Source organism: Cetorhinus maximus, chromosome 15 (assembly GCF_964194155.1).
Source record: "Cetorhinus maximus chromosome 15, sCetMax3.hap1.1, whole genome shotgun sequence".
Lineage (NCBI taxonomy): Eukaryota > Metazoa > Chordata > Chondrichthyes > Lamniformes > Cetorhinidae > Cetorhinus > Cetorhinus maximus.
In genome coordinates, this window is record NC_135893.1 from 49,859,377 (window position 1) to 49,886,481 (window position 27,105).

Genomic DNA, 27,105 nt, shown 5'->3' on the forward strand with positions numbered 1-27,105 from the left:
ATGGCCTAGGATGTACATGTACCATTATGGACACATCTAGGACATCTCTCAGCCCTCACAGGGGGCAGGAAACTCTATCTGCTGCTGTCCAGCAGGGAGAGAAAAGGTTACTCAGTTCCTCCTCTCTTAACCCGTGGGAGAAGCAAATATTGTTTTTCCAGGTGGGGCACACAATAGAAAAACGTACCAGTTCTCTGCAGTCCTGGCTGCTTCCTTGGATCCCTTGGTCAGACCTAGTTGCTCCCTTTAGGAGGGAGATGTACCTCTCCACACTGGCCTCCGACTTTACGCTGGATCTACTGAGGAGGGGGTTTGCAGAAAGGTGGGGAGTTCCTGTGTCCTCTAATACAAGGGATCACATCAGAGGCAGCCTGAGGTTCCTCCCAGAAAAGGAGCCCTGAAAACTCTTGGCAAACCCAGTTCCTGGACAACTTAAGAGTATTTCACTGCCAGAGTCAAAATGAAATATTTCAGACTGCACTGCTTTTCTGGTATAAACAGTTTAGTGTGAATAAGTATGCTGGGTATGTTGTATGACCGCCCTGCTAACATCAATAAGCCAAACACAACATGTTCTGTAGAATATTTTGCAAGTAGCTGATTATCTCCATCTTGTAAATGTAGATGTCCCATGAGAAATAGCTGTAGGAAGCTTTTAAAAATTATATCCACATATTCGTACTCATTCTACAATGTCTATGCAAGAGCCTGAAGCAAGGGAGGCATTATTTCATTACCATCCATGAGAAGAGATTAAGAAGTAGGTATATATTAAATCAGTCAGATGACTCTAGGATAATCTGGTACAAATAAGGGTATGTTATAAATGTTTCGGGAAGAGTTAAGAGGAAAACCATAAAAGATATCATCAGTAAATAAAAGATGCTTTGTGCAGATTTGTTGAAGGATGATTAACCAGACACAGGTAGAGTGTATCGATATTATGGTAGAAGGATGTAATTAAACATATAAAGTATGCAGAAGTCCTTGAGGACTTTTAACCTAGTAGTGGACTTTGGATGTCCTGAAGAAATCCCTAGTACATGACTTATAATGTTATTATTGGTGCCTATAACTCAGGTGCACTGCATTTAAGACATTATGTTTTATTATCTCATTATCCTGATTTAATAAGAAGTATTAATCAGATCTTTGTATGTTTCATAGATCTTAAACCTATATTAGAGATATATGATATATCCACAAGGACAAGAGGAACTTATGCCGATATCCTATGTAAACTCAGCACACCTATATTTTGTTCATAGTTAGAAGAGATTAAAGATCACGTAGCTGCAATACCGAGATTTTAATTTCTAACACCTATGTGACAAAGGAGAGATGGATAGAGAGAAAGATATAGTCATTTCCTTCCTCATTCTAATTTGATTTTTTTTAAATAAGGTGAATTTTGAGAGGAAAAGAAGCTGCTTTTGGGAAAATATGTAAGAAAGGAGGGTAAGATATTTGGGAGGAGGAAAGTCGTCAGATCTTACGTTAATAACTAAAATATTCATCGTATGCCTCATAACGTGAAATTTGTGCATATCTGTTATATTTTTAGGTAGATCCTGTTCCATTCTATGACATGTGCCTAAATGACATGTGTGAATCATCAGATCTTCAGCCAGGCTGTAACCTAGCAGCTGCCTTTGTCCACTTATGCAACAGGAATTTTGTCCCTCTGGAAATTCCATCACAATGTGGTAAACTTGGCTAATTTTCATTGATCAGTTGATGAAATGCTAATGTCAAATCAAAAGAAGGTACTGTAATAACTGGGCCTTTTCTTGGAAGTTAGAAAACTGGCTAATAGCACTGCCTTCTCAAAGAGGCAGCGGAAGCGTTATTCTTTGTGGCTGTGTGACACCCCATTTCGCTTTTCCAGTCTTTAAAGGATTCTTACCAGTTACTGCTGCAGGGCCCCTTGGTACAGTACCTCACAGTTCTCTCAGCAGGAGGGAAAACAGCAATGGCCACCTTATCTTGTATTGCATCAAGCAGGGTAGTGACTGAGGGAAGGAAATAAATGCCTCTGTTCCCTTTATCCATACCTATCTTCTAAATAAGTAGCATTTTATTTTGAGGGCTAGTGAAATGCTCCAGAAATCAATTTTTAAGAACATGGAGTATATTTTTCTACTTGCATTAATATTAGTGAGAAACTTGACGTTTTGCTTCAGGGTAATCATAGAATCTTACAGCACAGAGGGAGGTCATTCGGCCCATTGTATCTGTGCCATCTCTTTGAAAGAGCTATCCAATCAGTCCCAATCCCTTGCTGTTCCTCCATAACACTGCAATTTTCTCTCATTCAAGTTTTTATCCAATTCGCTTTTGAGAGGTATTATTCAGCCAGTCACTACGCTTTTTGGCAATGCATTGCAGAGTATAAGAATTTGCAACATAAAAGACATTCTCTGTATATAGCCTCTGGTTCTTTAGCCAATTACTGTAAACCTGTAACAAAAACAGAATTACCTGGAAAAACTCAGCAGGTCTGGCAGCATCGGCGGAGAAGAAAAGAGTTGACGTTTCGAGTCCTCATGACCCTTCAACAGAACTGAGTAATATTAGGAGAGGGGTGAAATATAAGCTGGTTTAAGTTGGAGGGGGAGAGAAGTTGTGGGGGGCGGTTGTAGGGACAAGCAAGCAGTGATAGGAGCAGATAATCAAAAGATGTCACAGACAAAGGAACAAAGAGGTGTTGAAAGTGGTGATATTATCTAAACGAATGTGCTAATTAAGAATGGATGGCAGGACACTCAAGGTACAGCTGTAGTGGGGGTGGGGTGGAAAGACTGACAGGGCATTACAGGTATAGATTTAAAAATAATGGAAATAGGTGGGAATAGAAAAATCTATATAAATTATTGGAAAAAACAAAAGAGAGGGGGAAGAAACGGAAAGTGGGTGGGGATAGAGGAGGGAGTTCAAGATCTAAAGTTGTTGAATTCAATATTCAGTCCGGAAGGCTGTAAAGTGCCTAGTCGGAAGATGAGGTGCTGTTCCTCCAGTTTGCGTTGGGCTTCACTGGAACAATGCAGCAAGCCAAGGACAGACATGTGGGCAAGAGAGCAGGGTGGAGTATTAAAATGGCAAGCGACAGGGAGGTTTGGGTCTTTCTTGCGGACAGACCGCAGGTGTTCTGCAAAGCAGTTGCCCAGTTTACGTTTGGTCTCTCCAATGTAGAGGAGACCGCATTAGGAGCAACGAATGCAGTAGACTAAGTTAGGGGAAATGCAAGTGAAATGCTGCTTCACTTGAAAGGAGTGTTTGGGCCCTTGGACGGTGAGGAGAGAGGAAGTGAAGGGGCAGGTGTTGCATCTTCTGTGTGGGCATGGGGAGGTGCAATAGGTGGGGGTTGAGGAGTAGGAGGTGATGGAGGAATGGACCAGGGTGTCCCGGAGGGAACGATCCCTACGGAATGCCACCAGGGGGGGTGAAGGGAAGATGTGTTTGGTGGTGGCATCATGCTGGAGTTGGTGGAAATGGCGGAGGTTGATCCTTTGAATGCGGAGGCTGGTGGGGTGATAAGTGAGGACAAGGGGGACCCTATCATGTTTCTGGGAGGGAGGAGAAGGCATGAGGGCAGATGCGCGGGAGATGGGCCGGACACGGTTGAGGGCCCTGTCAACGACCGTGGGTGGAAAACCTTGGATAAGGAAGAAGGAGGACATGTCAGAGGAACTGCTTTTGAAAGTGGCATCATCAGAACAGATGCGACGGAAGCGAAGGAACTGAGAGAATGGGTTGGAGTCCTTACAGGAAGCGAGGTGTGAGGAGCTGTAGTCGAGGTAGCTGTGGGAGTCGGTAGGCTTGTAATGGATATTGGTGGACAGTCTATCACCAGAAATTGAGACAGAGAGGTCAAGGATGGGAAGGGAAGTATCAGAGATGGACCATGTGAAAATGATGGAGGGGTGGAGATTGGAAGCAAAATTAATAAATTTTTCCAGGTCCCGACGAGAGCATGAAGCAGCACCGAAGTAATCATCGATGTACCGGAGAAAGAGTTGTGGGAGGGGGCCGGAGTAGACCTGTGTCCACTGGTTAACAATCCTTCAACCACAGGAAGCAGTTTCCCCTTACTTACTTTACCAAAACCTTTCATGAATTTGAACACATTTGTTAAATCTTCCTTTAACCTTCTCTGCTCTTAAGGAGCATAATCCAAGCTTCTCTCGTCTCTCCTAGAAATCTTGCCTGTACAGTCTCTAAGACCAGGGAATTGGCAGGTTGGGGAGGTTGAGTGGGATGATACAGCTGGCACAGCTTAACACAAGTGGCCTAAGGAGAGCTCAAACAAGACAGAAACCTCCCATTGGGTAGAAGAGTGAGCATTATCAAATTTTACTCCATTACTTCTGTAATGATAATGACTGTTTGGAACAAAGATATTTTCAGACGAGAACAATAACTTGTTACTTGTTTTAAGTACCATCTTAAAGGAGTAAATAGAGATGGAAAGATTTAGGGAGGGAATTCCAGAGCTTAGGTACCAGATAGCTGAAGCCACAGCCACCGATGGTGAAGCAGTTAAAATTAGTGATGCTCAAGAGGCCAGAATTAGAGGAGCGCAGATATCTCAGAGGGTTGTGGGGCTGCTGGAGATTACAGGAATGGGGAAGGGTTTGAAAAAAAGGATGAAAATTTTCAAATCAAGGGCACTACCTAACTGAGAGCGAATGTAGGCCAGGAAGCAAGGTGATGGGCGAATGGGACTTGGAGCAAGATTGGAAATGGGCAGCAGAGCTGTGGATGAAAAAATTATAAAAAGATGGAACTACTGGTGTGATGCACAATCTGGAGCTTGTAGTTTCCTAGTACATGACGCGGAGGGTTATATAAATATTGTCGAAACTGTTCTAGTTTCGTGAAATAATCATTTATGACATCTCTGAGAGTCATTTTATTTTTCTGTGGCTGTTGCAATAAGTATTTCAGAGTATCAATCAGTGGTGTAATCTGAGGACTCAAATTAACAGTATCCAGCAGGGGGGGTCTCTCCATGGTGGCAGGCAATCAAAGTTTTAGCGGAGAAGAAAAGAGCTAACGTTTCGAGTCCTCATGACCCTTCAGCAGAACTGAGTAAAGTTAGGAGAGGGGTGAAATATAAGCTGGTTTAAGTAGGGGGGTGGGGGGGGGTGGGGGGGGTTTCCACACACACACCCCCCCCCCCCCCCCCCCCTTAAACGAGCTTATATTTCACCCCTCTCCTAACTTTACTCAGTTCTGCTGAAGGGTCATGAGGACTCGAAACGTCAACGCTTTTCTTTGCCGCCGATGCTGCCAGACCTGCTGAGTTTTTCCAGGTAATTCTGTTTTTGTTTTGGATTTCCAGCATCCGCAGTAGTTTTTTGTTTTAATCAAAGTTTTACTCTGCTATTCTGTACTCAGATTGTTTTCTTCTTACAGTGGCTGGCAAGGATAGTGACAGCATGCAAAACGATGATGTGGTAGATAACAAGTATTGGCTGACTTTAAAACCAGCAGACGTCCTCTTCATTATTGAAGAGAGGGACTGCAATAAGCCGATTGTTACAAAGCTTCCTTCACTTATTAATTCATTGGTTGAAACCTTCAAAAAACAAGGTAATTTTCCCTTTCTGTTTTAATTTATTAAGCACATAACTGGCTTGCTTGGTGAAAGCAAAAAGTAGAAAAGGTGATGGAAGGAGGGTGGTGAGACATCAAGACCAGTACTGGGGAGCAATGAATAAAGAGTAGAGCCCTGAAATTCTGATGTTGCTTTTGCGCTGTCGGAACTGAAGTGGGGTGATTTCCGCCTACCATGACATCCTTGCCATGACTTGGTCCTAAATTTTGAAATTTGCCCAGTTGAATTTAATAAGACTGTCTATAAGAATTTAATATCGACTCTCTAAAGCTAGTGGCACAGATCTTCTGAGGAGTGGCAATCATCGTTGGATTGCCACTGTGTCCGGAAATTTTCCCAACCCAATGCTGCTCCGCATCTCTACAGGGGTCTTCCGAGCCCGGCAGTCCCAGAGATGAGGAGTGCCGCATTCCTCACAGAATTCCATCAAACTGTAGTAGAACCAGGGGAAGAAAAGACATGTCCCCTTTTTACGACACTAACTGCCGTATGGTAAGTTTAAAGGTCCAGTTTAAAGGCAAGTGGGTGAAAGGTTGGTTGGGTGGGTAGAGTGAGATGGGTAGAGTGAGATAGGTAGGTGGGTGAGCTGGGTAGTCAGTAGGTTAGTGGGGTGGTCAGGGGATAGGGCATTGGGTGGGTAGTTGGGTGGCCGGGGGTCAGTGCTGTAGTCAGGTGGACAGGAGAGATAACCAGGGAAAGTAGTCATGGGTTCGAGGGGGAAGTCGGTGGGTCAGTGTGAGTGATTAGGGGTCAGTTGTGGAGGTGCCCAGGAGTTAGGCTAGGTTTTATTCTGTCTAATACTTCCTGGTTAACTATTCAGGGAAGTACCACAGAACTATCCCAAGTCTCTGATTCTAGCTCAGAGTCGGAGACATTCGGGTAGGGTGCTGGGGAGCAGGAAGTTGAAACTTCCCGGGCAGTTCCCACAGAGGTTCGTACGTCAGGACTTCCACAGGGCCACGACGTGCATCTCAGTCATACGCCTGGTCTCTGACAATACAGAGACCAGAAGATTTGGTCTATCGACTGTATAAAGCTATCCTGCAATGCTTCAGATGGCCTTGCTTTCTAGTAAAACATCATCTTAACATGCTTCTTTCTTTCCCTCCTCTTCCTGCTCCTGTCTCCAGGATGTTTAGAAATATCCTAGTGAACACCATGGGCAGGTGAGGAGAGGTGGGTTTGAGCACATGCAGCGAGTTAAATCTCCTAAAAGTGACATCGGATAAGGATCCTGACATCATCCCACCCTCTTCCGGGTTTCACCCAGGCGGATTTGAAGACGAGTGGGGGAACTTCTGTTCAGCTGTTGGATCCGGCATTTAACTATTCAAATAGGCCATTAAATTCTGCTTCAACCAAGGATTCTGGCTTTAACAGACAGATAATCTATTTCCTGAGCTGTCAGCATCTTGCCAGGGTCATCAAGCAAGTGCACAGTTGGAAGAGCTTCTTCAGTGAAACTGACAGGCTGGGAAGCATTTGGTCAGTGAAACTGAAGAGCTCCAGCTATGGCCAGGTGAAATGCTGCTGCTCACAGCAATTCTTCTCAGATGATTGCCATCTTCTTGGAAGTCACTTCACCTGTCTCGCACTTCACTTCACCTTGATCTGCTCTTCCCTGCTGTCAGCATGGGAGCAGCTTCTGCAGCTCAACCTTGCACCTCTGATAAAGAACAAGAGGAGCAGCAACACCGACATCAACAACACCTGCAGCAGGAGTAAAACTGCCAGCAACACCAGCTGCCTTCTCCCCAGTCACATCCCTCTCCACAGGGTCGAGGTGATGAACATGGAGATCCAGCTGGGAGGAGTGTGACCTCCCAGACCAGGGTCTAAAGGCAGAATATCAGCTCTCTGTACAAGTGTGAGCAGCAGCAGCTCAGGAGGCTCAGGATTTCATGACAGGTCATTGCTGACATCTGCAGCCTTCAGGAACAAGACCTCCATCCCAGTCGACCAGGCAGGCACACGTTGCCAGTTATTGTCAAGGTTCTTCCCCTGGCCTCTGCCTCTGTCCGAGATTGGCTGCTCTCTTCTCTAGCAAGGAGAAAATGCAGAGCAGTAGGTGTGGGAAATGGACTGTGTGGAGAGGAGGGAAGTGTGACATTTGTGGAGGGTAACTGTGAGACATGGGTGTGTGAGAGCAATAGGATAAAGTGTTGGCTATTCAGATGGGGAACGTGAGGAAGTGCCAGAAGAGAGAAGAATAAGTGGAGCTGCAAGGCATGTTTGTGTGGGCAATATTGTGTAGGAGAATGCTGGGAAAGTCGGAATGTGGGATTGGCATCTGAAAAGTGTTTTGTCATTCACCATCCCTGACCTCCTGAGGCCCTGGTGAACAGCCTCCAGGTTGCAGGGACGACGATCCTGCTGCTGACTCCCTTGGCCACTTCTTTCCACACCTGCTCAGTTTGAAAGGTTGTCCTCTTCCTCCCATTCTTAGGAAATATCACCTCACTGCAGTCGCTCCGATTCCACAGGGGGACCTCTAGGTAAGAATGAGAGATCTGGGAGCTGCCTCCATTCTTGTGCTGCCTCAAAAATTGATGTACAGGTGATCAATTCTAACCTATCCCGGGGTCCATTCAATTAGAAATCCTTCCTTTAACAGATCCCACCCATCCTTTGAGTGGTCGAGGAACTTATAAGCGGAATGCTAATATTGTGGCTCAGTTAAAGAGCCTCAGTAGAGCCCACTCCTTCACCATTCAGGAAGAGATGCTAATTGCCATTTGGCCAGGGACCAAGGGAAGAATCTTCACCACTTTAAATATTTTCAGGTGTCGGAACCATTTAACACCACTTGTGTTGAAGGTGCACCTGTTGTCTATTTTATATCTCTCAGAGCTATGCAAAGGTGATGCTAGTGTCTATGTGTGTGACATGTTTTATTCACAGTGCTTTAAAATGTCTACTCCATGCTTCTAGATCAGGCTTCAAGCTCTTCTCTAGTTTGTTTAATTTTTCCTGAGTCCACACCCAGGCTTAACCAATCAAGCACAGTCACCATCAATAGTAAACAAACTCACATAATCAAACACAGAACAATTGAACACTACAGCGCCTGTGGCCCAATCTTATGGGAAGTGGACATAGAAACATAGAAACTAGGAGCAGGAGTAGGCCATTCGGCCCTTCGAGGCCGCTCCACCATTCATTACGATCATGGCTGATCATCCAACTGTCTGCTCCCGCTTTCTCCCCATACCCTTTGATCCCTTTCACCCCAAGGACAATTAAAGGCCACCTCCGCATTCGCCATCCAATTAAGGACAGCAGACGGGACACCAAGAGGGTAGGCCCTGTCAAAAGGCTTCTGTGGGATTAATAAAAATTAAGGCCCAGAGCTGTTAGGGCCATCAGTTGATGGGGCATCCACTGCACAGGAACGGTTTTAGTCATGGCTGTGCCCACTTCAACCTTGTAGCCCGGTGGAGAGCAGTCTCCTCTGTCTCTCCGACCTCCTTTCATGAAGCCACCTCCAAAGTGCTGCTGGGCTCCTGATACAGTGCGGGACCTGCATGCCTACCATTGCTGCACACAATTAAAGGCTAATTGCCCTTTTTAATACTTTGAACAGCTACCTGCCATTACTTCAGGGTGCCCTCCGGGAAAATCTCCTAGAGGTGGGAACATGTTGGGGAATGGATCCAATGTGCCTTGGCTTTCCTCGCACCCTCTCTCCCCCGCCTCCAAAGCCACTTCCACTGGGCCAGGAAGATTCTGCCCTACCCCTTTAAAATTGACCCCCACCCGTTACTGGATGGGTGGGAAGAAGGATTTCCCTGTCTGAAACTGCTGAGAGGCACTTTGCAGCATTTTCTTTTAGCAGCTCACTTAAACTGGATTTCTGGGCCAGCAGCTTTGGCCCTGATCTGTCTTTTGTAAAAAAAAATACAACACTTTGGCAGGAGACTGGGAGAATTCAGGCTAATGTTATCCTGGAGTTCGTCACCATGATTACACTATAAGTATTGTTACATTAATTTAATTGGTATTTATTTGGAAAGGATAGCACCAGAAATAATGCTGCTAATTTTACAGGCTGCAGGTGAAGGGAGCATGACCCATGTGAATATCCAGTATTGTCTTTCTTCCCCAGGAATCACAGATGTGAAATTTGGTTTCATTGGCTTTGGTGATGATGGAGTTCACGAGCAGCACCTCCTCACTGTGAAGAGTGAGCATTCGACTTCTTCATCCTGGCACTTGGAAAAGGAGCTGGGGTAAGGCTGCAAAATGAGTCACACCAGTGGAACTGAAGCCTTTGCAAGAGCATCACTATTGCTAAAGAGAATGTGTTTGGACTATAAACGTATCCTATTTTCCCAGGAAAAAAATATTCATTGGGAATGTCCTTACAACAGAGCTTGGCTGTTAGATAGTACTATTTAATTGGATAAAAGCAAAATACTGTGGATGCTGGAAATCTGAAACAAAACTGAAACTATTTAATGGGTGCTAGGTATTTTAATGATATATAAGAAAGCACTTCAAAATCTTTATTTTAAAGTGTTCAACCATCAAAGTGCTGAAGAAGATTTCTTAAAGCTGTGCTCCATGCATAGTCAGAGGGATGATGCAGTCAGATTAACTGCAGTCCTTACAATCTCTGTTGTAGCCTCATACTGGATAAAGTCAATTCAAAATTTCTTGCCCAACCAATGGATAAACAACTTCACCCTGATTCTCCAGCCTCCTCCTCTTGTGAAACCACAAGGGAAGTGGCCTCAATGACCAAAAACGACCTCAATGCTATCTGTGGGGAGTTTCTAACAATGAAATACCAAAGCCCCATGTCTTTTCCCAACCCTGGAGACTCCAGTGTACTTAAGTCCAGCCTCTCATCAAGAGCTCAGTCTCTCACCCACAACATGGTTCAGCCCCATCTCCCTTTATTGGCCGCTTCTCCCTCTTACGAATTTTCTGAATTTACTTACTATGTTATTTGCCCAACATTAAATTGGCTAACCAGATCATGATTTCATGAAAAAAAGATCTTAAATCTCAACTGTCCCCAACCTGCTTACAACCTGTCCAAATGTGGTTCTAATGAAGGCAGGTCTTGGGAGGGCAACCAATCTGCTCTCAGGAGATTGAGATTTGGATTGATCACTGTTTGAACCTGACACTGTGGGGCCCACATACACAGCAAGAATAGCAAGTACACTTGCTTCCTGCAGACCTAGATACCACTGGTTTCTGTAGAGACAGGAGGAAAGCCTTGGAGCTTCCACTGTCACCCCCTGCCCTCCCCACCCCCACAAAGAGACACCTGTAAAACGTCAGTGGGGATCAGCTGGAAGTAGTTCACATGCCCCTTCTTTCAGAATTTGCCAAGTCATTGGGGGGACCTGGAGGATTCCAACCCAAATTCCATCCCAAAGGAGGTCAGGAGTTCTACCCTTATGTATTCTGATTGATGTGATTAGAATCATCACTAACCAGGGATTGGATAGGAGAGTCCAGTAAAGAATGTTAACTATTTCGACACTGAATGCCTTACTCCTGTTTTATCTGTAGCAGCAACCTGACATTCACCCGCAATATCTCTCTCAATGCGCCAGCTGCCGTGAAACTGGTAGCACAGTGGCCTTTCCGTAAGGAAGCCACCAAGAGTGCCATTCTTCTGACTTGTTCCAGCTGTCATCGAAATGACAAGGTAACTTCATAATAATTACACCACAGATACTGAGGCTTGTCATGCTTGTCTGAGCGAATACTCATTGCCAGTATTATATCACAGAGGAAAAAGAATATCTGTTTCATTGTATTGGTTATTTTGAATGCTGATTTCTCATGATACCTTAAAGTAGCTGTAACAATTGGAAATCTACCCAGCGACAGTGAAGGAATGGCGATATATTTCCAAGTTAGGATGGTGATTGGCCTGGAGAGGAAGTTCCAGTTGGTGGAGTTCCCATGTCCCTGCTGCGCTTGTCCTTCTAGATGTAGAGGTCACAAGTTTGGAAGGTACCAGGGTAACTGGACTGGCAGGATGAGTTTAATCCAATTAAACAATCCTGACTGATTTACTTATGGTTCTTCCTATTGCAGAACCATTTCAAGTGGAATGGTTGCAGCATATGAGGGTTTCCACTGCTGTATCCTATGGGGTGTAACCCATAGCAAAGTGATTAAAAAAACAAACTTGGCTTTGCCTGTTGTTTAAAAGTTATGACCAAAACTCTTAGTTTGTGGTCATGGATCATTCCTGTCGAGCCAGGAAGTTCTAAAAGGGTCAGTAATGCAAAACCAGTACAGATGAGCCGAGTATTCGACCCACTTTCAATCATACGTATGTAACATTGCTGCCCCAGGAGGAGCCATAGGCTTGAATTTCCTACGGCCATGCTTTGTTGGCATTAAACCTGCCCTTGCCCAAGAGCAGACACTCCATTTCAAGCTTTTGGCATGGGACTGTTTGTACTGTTTGAACGGGCCTCTGACACCTGAAAGGTAGTATCAGTAGTGCTCAACCCCTGCTTGAGATGGTTTGCCTTCTAAGGCAGGGAAGAGTCCTCCAGAGACCCAAATGGACAGAAGAACTTTCTTAAATGGAAATGGAAAATTAGAGGGGGTAATAACTCCCCTCATTCCAGAGAGGACTGGGGCCTTTAGAAACCTTAAAGAGACTCATATTAAATCTGGTGTGAGCTAGTATGAGTCCTTTCATGGGTGTAAAGGGTGAGGTTTCCTGGAAAAGCTCTGGAATTGTCCCCGACATTTCTCCTTAAAGCAGGGCAAGCAAGTGGACAGGCAGAAGAGTCCTCCCCAGCTGGAATTTAAAGGTCCAATCCAAATGAAGCAGAATCCCATATTTCAGCAACCCCACCAGAGGTAAATGTGATTTATCCTCTCTCCAGCTCTGGGAATTTTGGAACCTTATCTACCAGCAGTTTTTTTAGCTCCTGAGGAGGGCAGGAAATGAGATGGGCAGGTGCAAAATTTACACCATCAGCAGGCATGCTGGTTTCCTGGTGCCATCTGGCCTCTGGGCCATTTTCCAGGAAGCAGAATGTAGGAACCAGGGTTACTTGCCCACAAGTGGTGGGTAGCCAATTGAGCTACTTAAAGACCACCTGAGACCTACTGCTATTCAGCCTCTGGGGCCTTGAAGTCATTGAACAGCCCAGCTGCCTGGAGGCAGCCTCCCAGCAGCAGACTGGAGCAGGCAAGCTATGCTTGAGGCAGGTTTAGAGGCCCTCCCTGGCTGCCTGGGTTCATAGCAGCCATAGGCCACCCTTCCCTCTCCACAACGATTAGGGTTGCCAAATGTGGTTAAATGTATTCCTGCATGCTTCGTCACATGACTCGCCCCCACACTCCACCCATTAGTCAACCTTCCTACACCAACTGGAAAGCCATAAGACCATAAGACATAGGAGCAGAAATTAGGCCATTCGGCCCATCGCGTCTGCTCCGCCATTCAATCATGGCTGATAAGTTTCTCAACCCCATTCTCCCGCCTTCTCCCCATAACCTTTGATCCCCTTACCAATCAATCTATCTCGGTCTTAAATACACTCAATGACCTGGCCTCCACAGCCTTCTGTGGCAATGAATTCCATAGATTCACCACTCTCTGGCTAAAGAAGTTTCTCCTCATCTCTGTTCTAAAAGGTCTTCCCTTTACTCTGAGGCTGTGCCCTCGGGTCCTAGTCTCTCCTACTAATGGAAACATCTTCCCCACGTCCACTCTATCCAGGCCTTTTCAGTATTCTGTAAGTTTCAATCAGATCCCCCCTCATCCTTCTAAACTCCATCGAGTATAGACGCAGAGTCCTCAAACGTTCCTCATATGTTAAGCCTTTCATTCCTGGGATCATTCTCGTGAACCTCCTCTGGACCCTCTCCAGGACCAGCACATCCTTCCTGAGATACAGGGCCCAAAATTGCTCACAATATTCTAAATGTGGTCTGACCAGAGCCTTATAAAGCCTCAGCAGCACATCCCTGCTTTTATATTCCAGTCCTCTCGAAATAAATGCCAACATTGCATTTGCCTTCCTAACCACCGACTCAACCTGCAAGTTAACCTTAAGAGAATCCTGGACTAGGACTCCCAAGTCCCTTTGCACTCCAGATTTCTGAATTCTCTCCTCACTTAGAAAATAGTCTACCAATTGGATGATGCTTGACTGTCAGCCAAACAGCCCTTTTCCTCCATTTCAATATTTTTATATTTGGTGAAGAGAAATGTTCAAAGAAAATGACAAAAAGAAACAATCTTTTTTAATGTCCTGATGATTTTTCTCCAGGGTTGCACACAGCAGTGCCCTGGAGATTGAACTTCAAATTCCTGGAGACTCCAGGCCAATCCTGGAGGGTTGGTAGCCCTAACAATGATGGCCTGGCTGCTGATTCTATTTTTTATTTAAAACTTTTAAAATATTGGAGAGAGGGCACCTCCTTGAGACCTGTCTTTCTCTCTCTCACCCAAGAAGCCAGCCGTCTGCTTCCTCAGTGCTGGAGGGCCTCCTACTGACTCACCAACTCCGAGAGCCCATTCGCTATCCTTACCTGGACAGTGAACCAGCCCACTGCAGCTACTAATTGGCCAATTCAGGGAAAATCGCAGGCAAGTGTCTGTTCCCCACACAGTGTAGGCTTCTGACCCCTATTTGACGCTGACGTCGGGGTCCTGTCGCCCGTGGGGAAAATCCTGCCCTTGGGCCTTCACATATCAGTTACAGCATCGCATTTATATCACATCACTGCCACTGAATACACGTCCAACTTGAGGAATCTTAAGGGATCCAAAGGGAGCATGAATCTGTCTTGTTCTGACTTGTCCCGGATGCTGCTTTTTGTAGTTTGTGTCGCCATAGCCTCCTGACACCAGTAATAATTTCTGTTCTCTTGTCAGTCGTCTGAAGACACTTTGCAGAACTTGCTGACATCCTCAGGGATCATATTGCACGTACTGAAAGACATGAAGATTCAGCTGAAGAATGAAGAGAGTGACGCCAGTATTGTAGGCTTAGATGATAGCAATCTCTTCAGAGTCAGCGGTGCTGGGACCCGGCCTTTTAAAACATTACGCCATCACATTGTGGTAAGTTTATGTTGCTTCAAAGGGAAGATTCACTTTAAGGGAGAACACTTCAAATGTGCAGAATTCTTCAGCTGATTCAATCTCCAAAAGCAAATTTGTTCTCGTTACCCATGACGAGAGATCATTGCTTTTATCTTCACTGCTACCTTGCTGGAAACCAGTAACCTCAGGCCTGCTAATACCAAGATAACAAGTCTGCTGACGCATACACTGGATTCAGTAGGGAGCAGAGCTCATTGTAGAATAAATAATTTCACCCTCTTTTCTGTATACCAATTCCAGAAGTCTAAAATCAATTGTATTTGATTAAATCTGCTAACAAACTTGTCACATTTATTAGTGCAATGGAGAAGAGTGGGCCTAGGACTAGCATCTTAAACTTAAATAAGGGCAGCTATGTGGGGATGAAAGCTGAGCTAGCTGAAGTGAACTGGGAAACTAGGCTAGGGGATAGATCAATAGAGAAGCAGTGGCAAACATTTAAGGGGATATTTCAGAGTATTCAGAATAAGTACATTCCTACTATAAAGAAAAATTCCAAGGGGAGGACCCACCATCCGTGGTTAACTAAAGATGTTAAGGAAAACATCAAACTTAAGGAAAAAACATACAACTCCGCAAAGATGAGTGGCAGGACAGATGATTGGACAGAATATAAAGAACGGCAGAGAATGACTAAAAGGTTAATCAGGAGAAAGAAATTAGAGTATGAGAGGAAGCTAGCTAGAAATGTAAAAATGGATAGCAAGAGTTTCTACACATATTTAAAAAGGATAAGAGTAAGTAAAATGAGTGTTGGTCCTCTAGAGAGTGACAGTGGGGAGTTAATAGTAGATAGTTAATAGTAGATAATAAGGAAATGGTAGAAGAAATAAATAAATACTTTGCTTCTGTGTTCACTATAGAGGATACAAAAAACATTCCAGTAATAACTGTAAATCAGGAGGTGAACGGGAGAGAGGAACTTGGTGAAATTGAAATCACCAGGGAAACGGTTCTGAGCAAATTGATGGAGCTGCAGGTTGGCAAGTCTCCGGGTCCCGATGGACTACATCCTAGGGTCTTAAAAGAGGTGGCTAATGAGGTAGTCGATGCGCTGGTGTTAATTTTCCAAACTTCACTAGATTCTGGCAAGGTTCCATCAGATTGGAAAGTAGCAAATTCAAGAAGGGAGGGAAGCAGAAAACAGGAAACTATAGGCCAGTTAGCTTGACGTCTGTTGCCGGGAAGTTATTAGAATCGATTATTAAGGAGGTTATAGCTGGGCACTTAGAAGAGAGTCAGCATGGTTTTGTAAAAGGAAAATCATGTTTAACCAATTTATTGGAGTTTTTTGAAGATCTAACATGCGCAGTTGATAAAGGGGAGCCTGCAGAAGAACTGTATTTGGATTTCCAGAAGACATTTGATGAGGTGCCACACCAAAGATTGTTACAGAAAATAAAAGCGCATGGTGTAGGGGGTAACATAATAACATGGATAGAAGATTGGCTGGCTGGCTGGCAGAAAGCAGAGCGTATACATAAATAGGTCTTTTTCTGATTGGCAGGATGTGACGAGTGGAGTCCCACAGGGACTGGGGCCTCAACTTTTATGATTTACTTAAATGATTTAGATGAGGGGAGTGAAGACATGGTAGCTAAATTTGCAGATGACACAAAGCTAGGTAGGAAAGTTTGTTGTGAAGAGGACATGAGGAGGTTGCAGATGGATATAGATAGGCTGAGTGAGTGGGCAAAGATCTGGCAAATGGAGTTTAATGTGGCAAAACGTGAAATTATTCACTTTGGCAAGAAGAACAAAAAAGCAGAGCATTACATAAATGGAGAACAGCTGCAAAATTCGGAGGTGCAGAGGGATCTAGTGTTCTAATACATGAATCACAAAAAGTTAGTATGCAGGTACAGAAGCTTAAGAAAGTAATTAGGAGAGCAAAGAGGATATGAGAAAGCTCTGGTTGGTAAAAGTAGGGAAAATTCCAAGATATTCTATAAGTATATCTATCAATGGGAAGAGGATAACCAGGGAAAGAGTAGGGCCCATTAGGGACCAAGGGGGCAATCTATGGGTGGAGCCAGAGAACATCGGTAGAGTGTTGAACGAATATTTCACATCCATCTTCACCCAAGAGAATGAGGATGAAGGTATGGAACTCGGGGAGAGAGACTGCGAGGTTCTTGAGCAAATTGATATAGGGAGTGACAAGGTATTTGGAGGTGTTGGCAGGCTTAAAAGTGGAAAAATCTCCAGGTCCGGATGATTTGTGTCCCAGACTCTGGCCACGGAGGAGGTGCCAGAGCACTGGAGAACAGCTAATGTGGTTCTGCTATTTAAGAAGGGTTGTAGAGATAAGCCAGGGAACTACAGGCCAGTGAATCTCACGTCAGTGGTAGGGAAACTATTGGAGAAAATTCTGAAGGAGAGAATTTATCTCCACTTGGAGAGGCAAGGTTTGATCAGGGATAGTCAGCATGGCTTTGTCAGAGGGAGGTCATGCCTAATAATTTTGATTGAATTTTTTGAGGGTGTGATGAGGGTAGTGCAGTTGATGTAGTTTATATGGATTTCAGCAAAGCCTTTGACAAGGTCCCACATGGGAGACTTATTAAGAAGGCAAATGCACATGGGATACAGGGTAATTTGATAAGGTGGATTCAAAATTGGCTTAGTTGTAGGAGACAGAGGGTGATGGCAGAAGGATGCTTTAGTGACTGGAAGCCAGTATCCAGTGGTGTACCACAGGGATCTGTGCTGGGTCCCCTATTATTTGTCATTTATATAAACAACATGGCTATGTGGGGGGTAGGATTAGTAAGTTTGCGGATGACACAAAGATTGGCCGGGTGGTTAACAGTGAAGATGAGTGTCTTGGGCTACAGGAAGATATAGACGGGATGGTCAAATGGGAAGGTAAGTGGCAGATGGAATTTAACCCTGAAAAGTATGAGGTGATACACTTTGGAAGGAGTAATTTGACAAGGAAGTATTCAATGAATGGCATGACACTAGGAAGTTCTGAGGAACAAAGGGACCTTGGCGTGTGTGTCCATAGATCTCTGAAGGCGGAGGGGCATGTTAGTGAGGTGGTGAAAAAGGCATTTGGGACACTTGCCTTTATCAATCAAGGCATAGATTACAAAAGTAGGGAGATCATGTTGGAGTTGTATGGAACCTTGGTGAGGCCACAGCTGGAGTACTGTGTGCAGTTCTGGTCGTCACATTATAGGAAGGATGTGATTGCACTGGAGGGGATGCAGAGGAGATTCACCAGGATGTTACCTGGGATGAAACATTTAAGTTATGAAGAGAGGTTGGATAGACTTGGGTTATTTTCGTTGGAGCAGAGAAGACTGAGGGGCAACCTGATCGAAGTGTACAAGATTATGAGGGGCATGGACAGGATGAATAGGGAGCAGCTATTCCCCTTCATTGAAAGGTCAGTCACAAGGGGACATAAGTTCAAGGTGAGGGGCAGGAGGTTTAGGGGGATGTGAGGAAAAACTTTTTTACCCAGAGGGTGGTGACAGTCTGGAATGCACTGCCTGGGACGGTGGTGGAGGCGGGTTGCCTCACATCCTTTAAAAAGTGCCTGAATGAGCACTTGGCACGTCATAACATTCAAGGCTATGGGTCAAGCGCTGGTAAATGGGATTAGGTAGATAGGTCAGGTGTTTCTCATGTGTCAGTGCAGACTCGATGGGCCGAAGGGCCTCTTCTGCACTGAGATTCTGTGATACAGCAAGTAATTAAGAAGGCCAATGGAATGCTGTCCTTTGTTACGAGAGGGATTGAACATAAAAGTAAGGATGTTATGCTTCAATTATACAGGGCATTGGTGAGACCGCACCTCAAATACTGTGTGTAGTTTTGGTCTCCTTATTTATGGTCTCCTTATTTAAAGAAGGATGTAAATGCATTGGAGCCAGTTCAAAGGAGGTTTACTAGATTGATACCAGGGTTGTCTTATGAGGAAAGGTTGGATATTCTGGGCTTGTTTCCACTGGAGTTTAGAAGAATGAGGGGTGATTTGATTGAAGTATGCAGGATCCTGAACGGCCTTGACAAGGTGGACATCAAAAGGATGTTTCCTCTTCTGGGTTAGTCCTGGGCGCCATTACTGACACTCATTTTCAATTTCAAGTGACATGGAAATGTTAAAATAGTGTTATGATGGAGTGAAAGCTGTAATACATTTTCAAGCAGAATATCATAATTTTATCGGTGTCAAAGCTGAAAACTTATCTTTGTAGTAGATCCGCCTACACTGTTGTTCAATCTTTATTTCCCCTATTTTTGTAGAAGCTGATTTCTACCTTCATTTAATGCCTCTCTCATGCCTTGGGCCCACTTTAATCTAAACTTCCCAAGTTGTTTTATTCATTTGTGGGATGTGGGCATCGCTGGCTAGGCCAGCACTTGTTGCCCACCCTTAATTGCCCTTGAGAAAATGGTGGTTCGCTGCCTTCTTGAACCACTGCATTCCATGTGGTGTAGGTACACCCACAGCACTGTTAGGGAGGGAGTTCCAGGATTTTGACCGAGCGACAGTGGTGGAACAACACTATATTTCCACGTTAGGATGGTGTGTGGATTGGAGGGGAATTTGCAAGTAGTGGTGTTTTCATGTGTCTGCTGCCCTTATCCTTCTAGGTGGTAGAGGTTTCAGGTTAGGAAGGTGTTGTCCAAGGAGTTTTGGTGAGTTGCTGCAGTGCATCTTGTAGATGGTACACACTGCTGCTACTGTGCGTCGGTGGTGAAGAGAGTGAATGTTAAGGTGATGGATGGTGGCCAATCAAGCAGACTGTTTTGTCCTGGATCATGTCGCGTTTCTTGAGTGTTGTTGGAGCTGCACACATCTGGGGCATCACACTCCTGACTTGTGCCTTGTAGATGGTGGACAGGCTTGGGGAGTATCTGACCTCATTTCCTCCAATCTCTATTTTGATTTAACCACTGACTATTTACTTGATAATTGCTTGAATTTTGTAGCTGTGCATTAACGAGCCAGTAATCGCAGTATTTTTACATTCCTACACACAATTGTGGCCAAATGATCCCATTCAGACATAGAATATCTTCCAACTGCCTTCATTTTGTTTTTCAGTTACCTGCTGAAGATAGGTGTCTGTCTGCAGCAATCAAATCAGGTGGTGCAGTATTTGATTCTTCAAAGTTCATCAATCAAGGTGAAAATTTCCTCCAATTATTTAGTTTCCAAGTCACCAAGAAGCACAAGGTTGGCAAATGTGAGATTTGCCATCACAGCACAGGTTGAAACGGCTTCACGTTTAGTATCTGAGTTGACTACTTCGTAGCAAAAAGAATGTCAGATAATTATAATGGCAGATGCACAATATGAGGAATGTATCCTACAGTCCGTAACACCCATGGAATTAAAAGTCATATTTTCACATTCATTGCAGCCCACACCATGCTGTCACTGTACATATTACTCTAAATTCCTAGTCCAAATTAAAAATTATTTCAAATTAATTCGAATAAACTATGTATTTCACTGTGACTTGCTCGTACAGTCAATCCAATGCTGGATTTATATTCCTAATACATTAATGGGCAGCATATTTTAAAACTCCCTAAATCATTATTGTTCTCTCCACAAAATTTCCTTGAAGGTTCACTCGAAATAATTAATGACAATGATGAGAGGGAGCTAAACATGACAGATTAAATGTGCTTCAGAAGCACATGCAGTCTTGAAAACTGTTGTTTTTACATTTCAGCTCAACAAAGCTGCAAGGTGATACATGCTGGCTGTTTAACTGTGCTGTGTAGATAATTATGTCTGGGTATCTGCCGGAATTTAATATAGGTTAAACCGTAAACATTTGATTTCTTCATTTTCGAATTATGACTAACGCAATCCTTCTGAATCATTCTCCACAAGAAACAAAACAGCCAAAGTAAGATCCAAGTGTTTGGATTCTACTGAATAAAGAATGGAACACTGCTTGGTTTACAGTGGGTGACCTGACACATTTGATAAGCTCATCATGCAGTAAATCAGAAAGATTGAGACTCAGCTAATTTGGTGTACAACTCCTGAAATCATGTTGAGGCCCAAAATCCTCTCCAACATTTTTTGTAGATTGTGTGATCCAGATTTATTATTGTTCTTTCTAGAGGTCATTGTGGTGCTTGTCAGCCCTGTAGAGTTTACCATTGTTTACAATGGAAGTCTAAAGCTGATTAGGTTGTCTAACAAAATGAGGTTCAGCAGCTGTTATAATCAAAGAACAGAGTTCTAGCACATCCAAATGGCACAAATAGTCAGCAGCAAAGGAAACTGCTAGTTAATATGGCAATGAAAATCATAGCCAGTACTTTTTCAACAAATTTTAGCATAAATTTCAGGCATCTTCAGTACTCCTATTAGATGATACCAATTATAAGAATAATATTCAGGACATTGAGAAAGGCATCAATTTGTTGAGTAGCAATAATAATTTAGTACAGAATTGTAAATATCTCAATGTAGCGTAAAATTGGTGCCTTTTTATTTTGTCTATCAATTTACCTTTTCCCTGAAACATTTTGTATTAATAAAATAAATTCTTTGATTTTTGTTAAATATAGTTTTATCAGTCTCAATGAGGTATGCTTTCAGTGAGTGAATCCTAGATATACTGTTTTTCCCCATTGGACATTAAATGTCTTGAAATATTGCCTTCAGATTCACGTTCGTGTGAGAAATGCATAAATAACATTACTTGCAGGTTACATTTGTTAATTGACTTACACATTTTTGGAATACAGAGCAAGCAATATTTTAGTTTTATTATTGTGATTCTCAGTTTTTCTGTTTTGTGTCATGCTTTCAGTGATATTATTATATTAGAACTTTGTAATAAGTTCCAGTCATTAGAATTCTGTGATTGGAGGGTACTGAGTCTTGCACATGTTTTCAATGTCTTCGTTCTCCTTTACCTCATTGATGCAATGCACTTTTACATTTGGTTGTGTTTATGGAATCCTATTTTTAATAAAATGAGGTTAGAAGTTTCTGTGTGCATTTAGTCTTAATTTGAAAGCGCTCGGTTTGTTGTTAAAGTATGAACAAGGGGTATCAAAACGTGCTGCATACCTGTTTTTTTTATGTGACGTAGAATGTTAATTTTCACGTTCAGATTGGATTTGTGCAACCCATACAACCAGTGTTTGACTTTTTTGTTAAAAGAAATAAACTTGATTCAAAATTGTGTGGTAATTTCCATAACTGCTAGATAGCACTAGTACATCGGTCTAGTGGAAACATTCCTTTAAGGACTACCCATCTCTTTGCCATGTTTATGTCAAAATGTAGCAACATTTTCATCAACTGCAACTAGGCTCATTTTAATTTGCTTAAGAGAATATGGATAATGCCAAGGATAATAAGTAAACGATTTGTGTGTTGAGATTAATTCACTTAAGCAGGTTGTTCACTTACCAATATTTTTTTTCATCGATCTTTCATGGAATGTGGGCATCACTGGCAAAGTCAGCATTTGTTGCCCATCCCTAATGGCCTTTGAACTGAGTGGCTTGCTAGGCCATTGTAGAGGGCAGTTAAGAATCATCCACGTTGCTGTGGGTCTGGAGTCTCATGTAGACCAGACTGGGTAAGGACGGCAGATTCCCTTCCCTAAAGGACATTAGTGAACCAGATGGTTTTTTACAACAATCGATGATAGTTTAATGGCCACCTTTACTGACAGATGTATTAATTGAATTTAAATTCCACCAGCTGCCGTGCTGAGATTGAAAGTATTAAAACCTAAATGTTTTATGCTTAGGAACCCAAGACTGCCATTCCAATAATTTTGCATTAGATAACCTCAGCCAGAGAGTATAATGTGTTTTCTTGAAGCTGTGTGTGCAATATCTTGCCCTGTTCGTAGGTGGAATGCCTTACCTTCCCAAAGAAACATTTTAGTAATGATTCTGTTCCTATAAAAGAGCCTTGGGCGGTTGGTAAATCTGTTGTGGACTAAAAGGAATGTTAATATTCAGACCTTTTTACTTTCCACAGATATGGGAAAGAAACTCCATCTGTGCAAATTAATTGACATGTTATATTTTGACAGAAGGGATAGGGAGAGGCAATATGTAATTAATAGTATGGTCTAACGTGCGTGCACGATCAGAGGGACCTGGCGGTTAATGGGCGATGGACATATGGAGAGAGTAGTTATCAAAACATATGGAATCTTGGGGTGGAATCGTCCCAGGTTTGAAATAAGTGCGGCAGCAGGCGGCTAAAATGATGTTTAACCCACCGGTTGCGATGGCTGCATTTCACGCCATATCGTCCCAAACCTGCCACATTAATTATGCATTCCAGGAAACATGCCGTTTCCATGGCGTTGATTCGCAGAAAGATTTGCGGAGTGCTTACCCTGGTCTGGCCATTATCACATCCTGCTTTCTACTCTTAATGTCACCATTAGCACCTCCTTTAGCCAGTACCATCACCATTAACACCCCTTTGACCTTTTGTTTATGACATCTTTTGCAATCTCTCCTTTGCCTCCACCTATCACTGGCCTTCTATCCAGCTTCACCCATTCTACCCCCCTTAAATAGTACATATTTCACCACATTTTACTTCCCTTTAGCTCTGAAAAGAAGTCATGCGGACTCGAAACGTTAACTCTGTCTTTCCCTCCACAGATGCTGTCAGACCTGCTGAGCTTTTCCAGCATTTTTGTTTTAGTTTCAGATTTCCAGCATCCACAGTATTTTGCCTTTATCCATATTTTAAGTCCAGCCGCGCACACTACTCTCAGTGCTTCAAGCCCAGGACTGCTGCATAGAAGACATGGCCCCAAAAGGCAAAAGGACTGCAGCCCCCAGGTTCAATGACGCATCCCTCAAGTGCCTTTTGGACACAGTAGAGGGCAACTGGGATGTCCCCTAACCCCGGTCTGGGTGCAGGATGGGCAGCAACATCACTAATCTGGCTTGGGAGGCAGTGGCAGTGGTGATCAGCACCAATGCCCTGCAAAAGAGGACAGCCACCCAGTGCCACTGGGTGAATGATCGCCCTCTTTCTACTAGGGTAAGTCACTCTTCTCATCACTCTCAACTCTCTCACCCACAAACCCATCACACATCCACAGGGCCCTCGCTCACTGTCAGTTCAAGGGACATCACCATTCACTCTCTCACACACACCTTCACTGTCCTCATCCCATCCATGGGACCACTCACCACCAACACATGCCAGGCATACTTATCATCTGGCCTGGCAGGTGTCCTGGTTACCCTCTCTCCATCTCTATTAATGCAGAACAAGCTGGGCACACAACAAGAGGGAGAGGTCACAGACCGGTGGAGGAATGCCTGAAATCAAGGTCCTCACGGACTTTGAAAACAGAGCCATCCAGCTGGCCGGCGATGACCTGGACCGGTCCTGTACTGATGGTGAGGTCAGTGCTGCTGTACCAAGAAAGGATGCAACATCCATCAGACAACCATGCTGTGAGTGATGTGTCCTCTTTCACCGGCCACTGCCATGCACTAATTATCACCCCTTGCTCCCACAGACACATCTGCCAAACAGCCGACAAAATTCATGACCCAGGGCCTCCTATCAAGCCCCAAAGAAACCTCTGAAGAGGAACATAGAGGCACCCTCCCTGAAGTCCTGTCACAGGGCTCACCCACACCCTCCACCAGCGCAGAGACACACACCTCAGTGGGACCTTGCTTTAGAGTAGCCTCGGGATCACAATCTGGTGAGCACATCGCACTTTCTGATCCACAGCAGGTGGTGGTAGGGACTTCCCAGTTTTCCGGCATTCACAGGACTGCTGGAGGCCAGAACGTTGCTGAGTCCGAGTCAGATGATGAGCCTCTGGACTCAGTCATGTCACAGTTGCTGGAGCTGCAAAGGCAAGCTCGGGAACATCAGGAAGGGATGTCCGCTGCACTCCTCATTGCAAGGCACAATGGAGGAGCCTGTCCACATTCAGGCTGAGGTGATAGCGCCAGCATCCAACTCACCGAGGTTAACACTGGTAGGATGGCAGTCGCCATGGAGACCTTGGTCCAGGACTTCGCTTCTGCACTGCTGCGCGGGCTCAACTCCATCACCGACACCATAGCTAGCCTCTTAACAGTGTGTATGGGAGAGGGGTACCGGGCAGCTCAATCTTACTCCAGCTACCCCTGCTCCTCATGGAGTCAGCCTGGGGCTCTCGAGCACCCATAGGGAGGAGAATCAGCAGGTGTAGACCCCGGGCCCATCCATCCAGCTGTCACCGGGAGTGTCCAGCCCCTCTTCCTGTGACCCTAGCAGCTCCAGGTCCACAGCTCGACGAGGGTGTCACAGCCACACAGCAGGACCCCGAAAGCAAGCCAGGGCACTCCAGAGCACACCCGTCAAGGTCATCACACACATGGCGTAGCAGTCAGCAGGCTGCCTCCACTTCCGCTGTGGATGTGGGGAGAGCACCAAGATGTACTGGCAGGGTTAGGATGGTTAAGAAAATATAACTCTTTTGAGTCAATTAAACTAAATTAACAAGATCAGGGATAAAGTAAAAGCAGCCCCTTAAAGGGAAACTGCAAAGACAAAATTCAAAGGAAACTTAGCAACATTAAATCAAAATGGTCTATAAAACACCCCAGTCCCCGCGGTGCCCACCGAGCACGGGAAGCCTCGATGGTGCCGGCAGACACCACGTGCTCCCTCTCCAGGGACGCCCAGCCGTGAACATAGACGTGGAAGAGGGGCAGATAGTAGTTGGATGATCCCGTCAATCACCCGCTGCCTAGACCTGTTAACGGCCAGGCCCAGGAGCAGGTTCACGAGGAGGTCCTCCTCCCTCCCGGCCCCTCCCTCCGCACCGGGTGCCCGCAGATCAGGAGTGTGGAACTGAAGTGCAAACAAAATTGTAAAAAAAGGTTTCTTAAATAACTGAAAAGGGAGTGCAGCCTACAACACCCTATATAGACATGGTCCACGGACTCCACAAGACCGCAAAAAGGGCAGGTATCTTGGGAGTCCGTGAACCGACGCATCCTTCGATTGTACGGGACTGCTGTGTGCAACACCCTCATCCCAGGTCCCCGATGGAAAGCAGGAGGACACCTCCGTAGAGGGCCTCCCATCGGGGGCCTCCACCACCGGACGGCAACAAGGCACGCCAGGACGTGTCCGGGCGGCGGGCGAGGGCAAGGAAGTGAAAGGTGTGCAGCAGCAGTCCATACAGGAAACCCCTCCGCACCGTGCTAAAGGACACGGAGGGCATTTTCCCGAGGTGACTCAGGTTGCGGGGCACCAGCTCCCGAGGGAGGGTTCGGGGCTTGGGGCCAACGTGGAATTCCGTCCGAACAGGGGTGCGCTCAGACGGAAGACCACCGCGCACCTGCACCACCTCGAGACCCAGTATAACGTTGGGGCCGAGCACGACCGTCCTGAGGCCTTGGATGGCATTGGCTGTGAGCCGGATGTGCACTGATGCGCAATGCACCAACTCCTGTAGAATTATCAGCCCACTCCTCCACCACCCACTCCGTCCCCGATCCTGGTCACCCCGGCAGCCATAGACGACCTCTCCACCAGCCACTGAAAAGGACGGAGGGGCGGATTCCTGAGCAGCGGCTCTCTGACGATAGCCGCTACTCCTGACGGGGGAGAGCTGCGTCGCGAGGCGACCATGTTCCAGACTTTGATCAGGTCCTGGTAAAAGATGGGCAACACCTGCAAGGAGCCATGAAGGCCCCTCAGCTCTATAAACAGGGTCTGCACATCATAATTCAGGCCGTGCACCTGGTGGAAGAAATACGTCGCCAGGGCACAACATCTCGGAGGAGGCTCGACGTAAAGGTATCGCTGCAGGGCCTGAAGGCAGAAAGTCGCCACCTGGGTGCGTAGGCACAGCAGCACCTGACTGCCCTCCCTAAGCGGGAGACTCAGAACTTCAGCAGCGACCCAGTGCAGCCTTTTGTCCCAGAAGAAGTCGACGAACATTCTCTGGATTTTTGTGACGTAATCCAGGGGAGGGGTCAATGTGACCAGCCAGTACCACAACATGGCGGTGATCAGCTGGCTTATGACCAGCACTCGACCCCGGTAAGACAGCACTTGGAGCAGTCCTGTCCAGCGTCGCAGGCGAGTGGTGACTTTGGCCTCCAGCTCCTGCCAGTTCACCGGCCAGGATTCCTCAGCAGGGCAGAGGTGGACCCCCAGGTAGAGGAGGCTGGTCCTGCTCCAGGTGAAAGGCCTGAGCTCCTCGGGAAGCGGATTCATCTGCCACTGACCGACCAGGAGTCCAGTACAGTTGATCCTGGCAGAGGAAGCCGGAGAGTAGACCTCCTGGCACTCGTGCATCCTCCGCAGGTCAGCCGGGTCGCTAAACATTAGGAGCGCGTCATCAGCGTAACCGAGAGGACCACCCCGATGCCCGGCCCGCGCAGA

General features: G+C 45.3%; 1 protein-coding gene across 1 annotated transcript in view; it reads left to right on the forward strand.

Moving 5' to 3' along the window:
- LOC144691151 (uncharacterized) overlaps nucleotides 1–21,898 on the forward strand; it is a 369,111-nt gene extending 347,213 nt beyond the window's left edge. Inside the window, exons 72-77 of the mRNA XM_078559217.1 lie at nucleotides 1,565–1,706; nucleotides 5,419–5,595; nucleotides 9,726–9,849; nucleotides 11,147–11,285; nucleotides 14,493–14,681; nucleotides 19,786–21,898. Of these exons, the coding sequence (XP_078415343.1) occupies nucleotides 1,565–1,706; nucleotides 5,419–5,595; nucleotides 9,726–9,849; nucleotides 11,147–11,285; nucleotides 14,493–14,681; nucleotides 19,786–19,956 (942 nt within the window). The 3' untranslated portion in view covers nucleotides 19,957–21,898. The remainder of the gene's footprint in view (nucleotides 1–1,564; nucleotides 1,707–5,418; nucleotides 5,596–9,725; nucleotides 9,850–11,146; nucleotides 11,286–14,492; nucleotides 14,682–19,785) is intronic.
- Nucleotides 21,899–27,105: the final 5,207 nt, after the last annotated feature.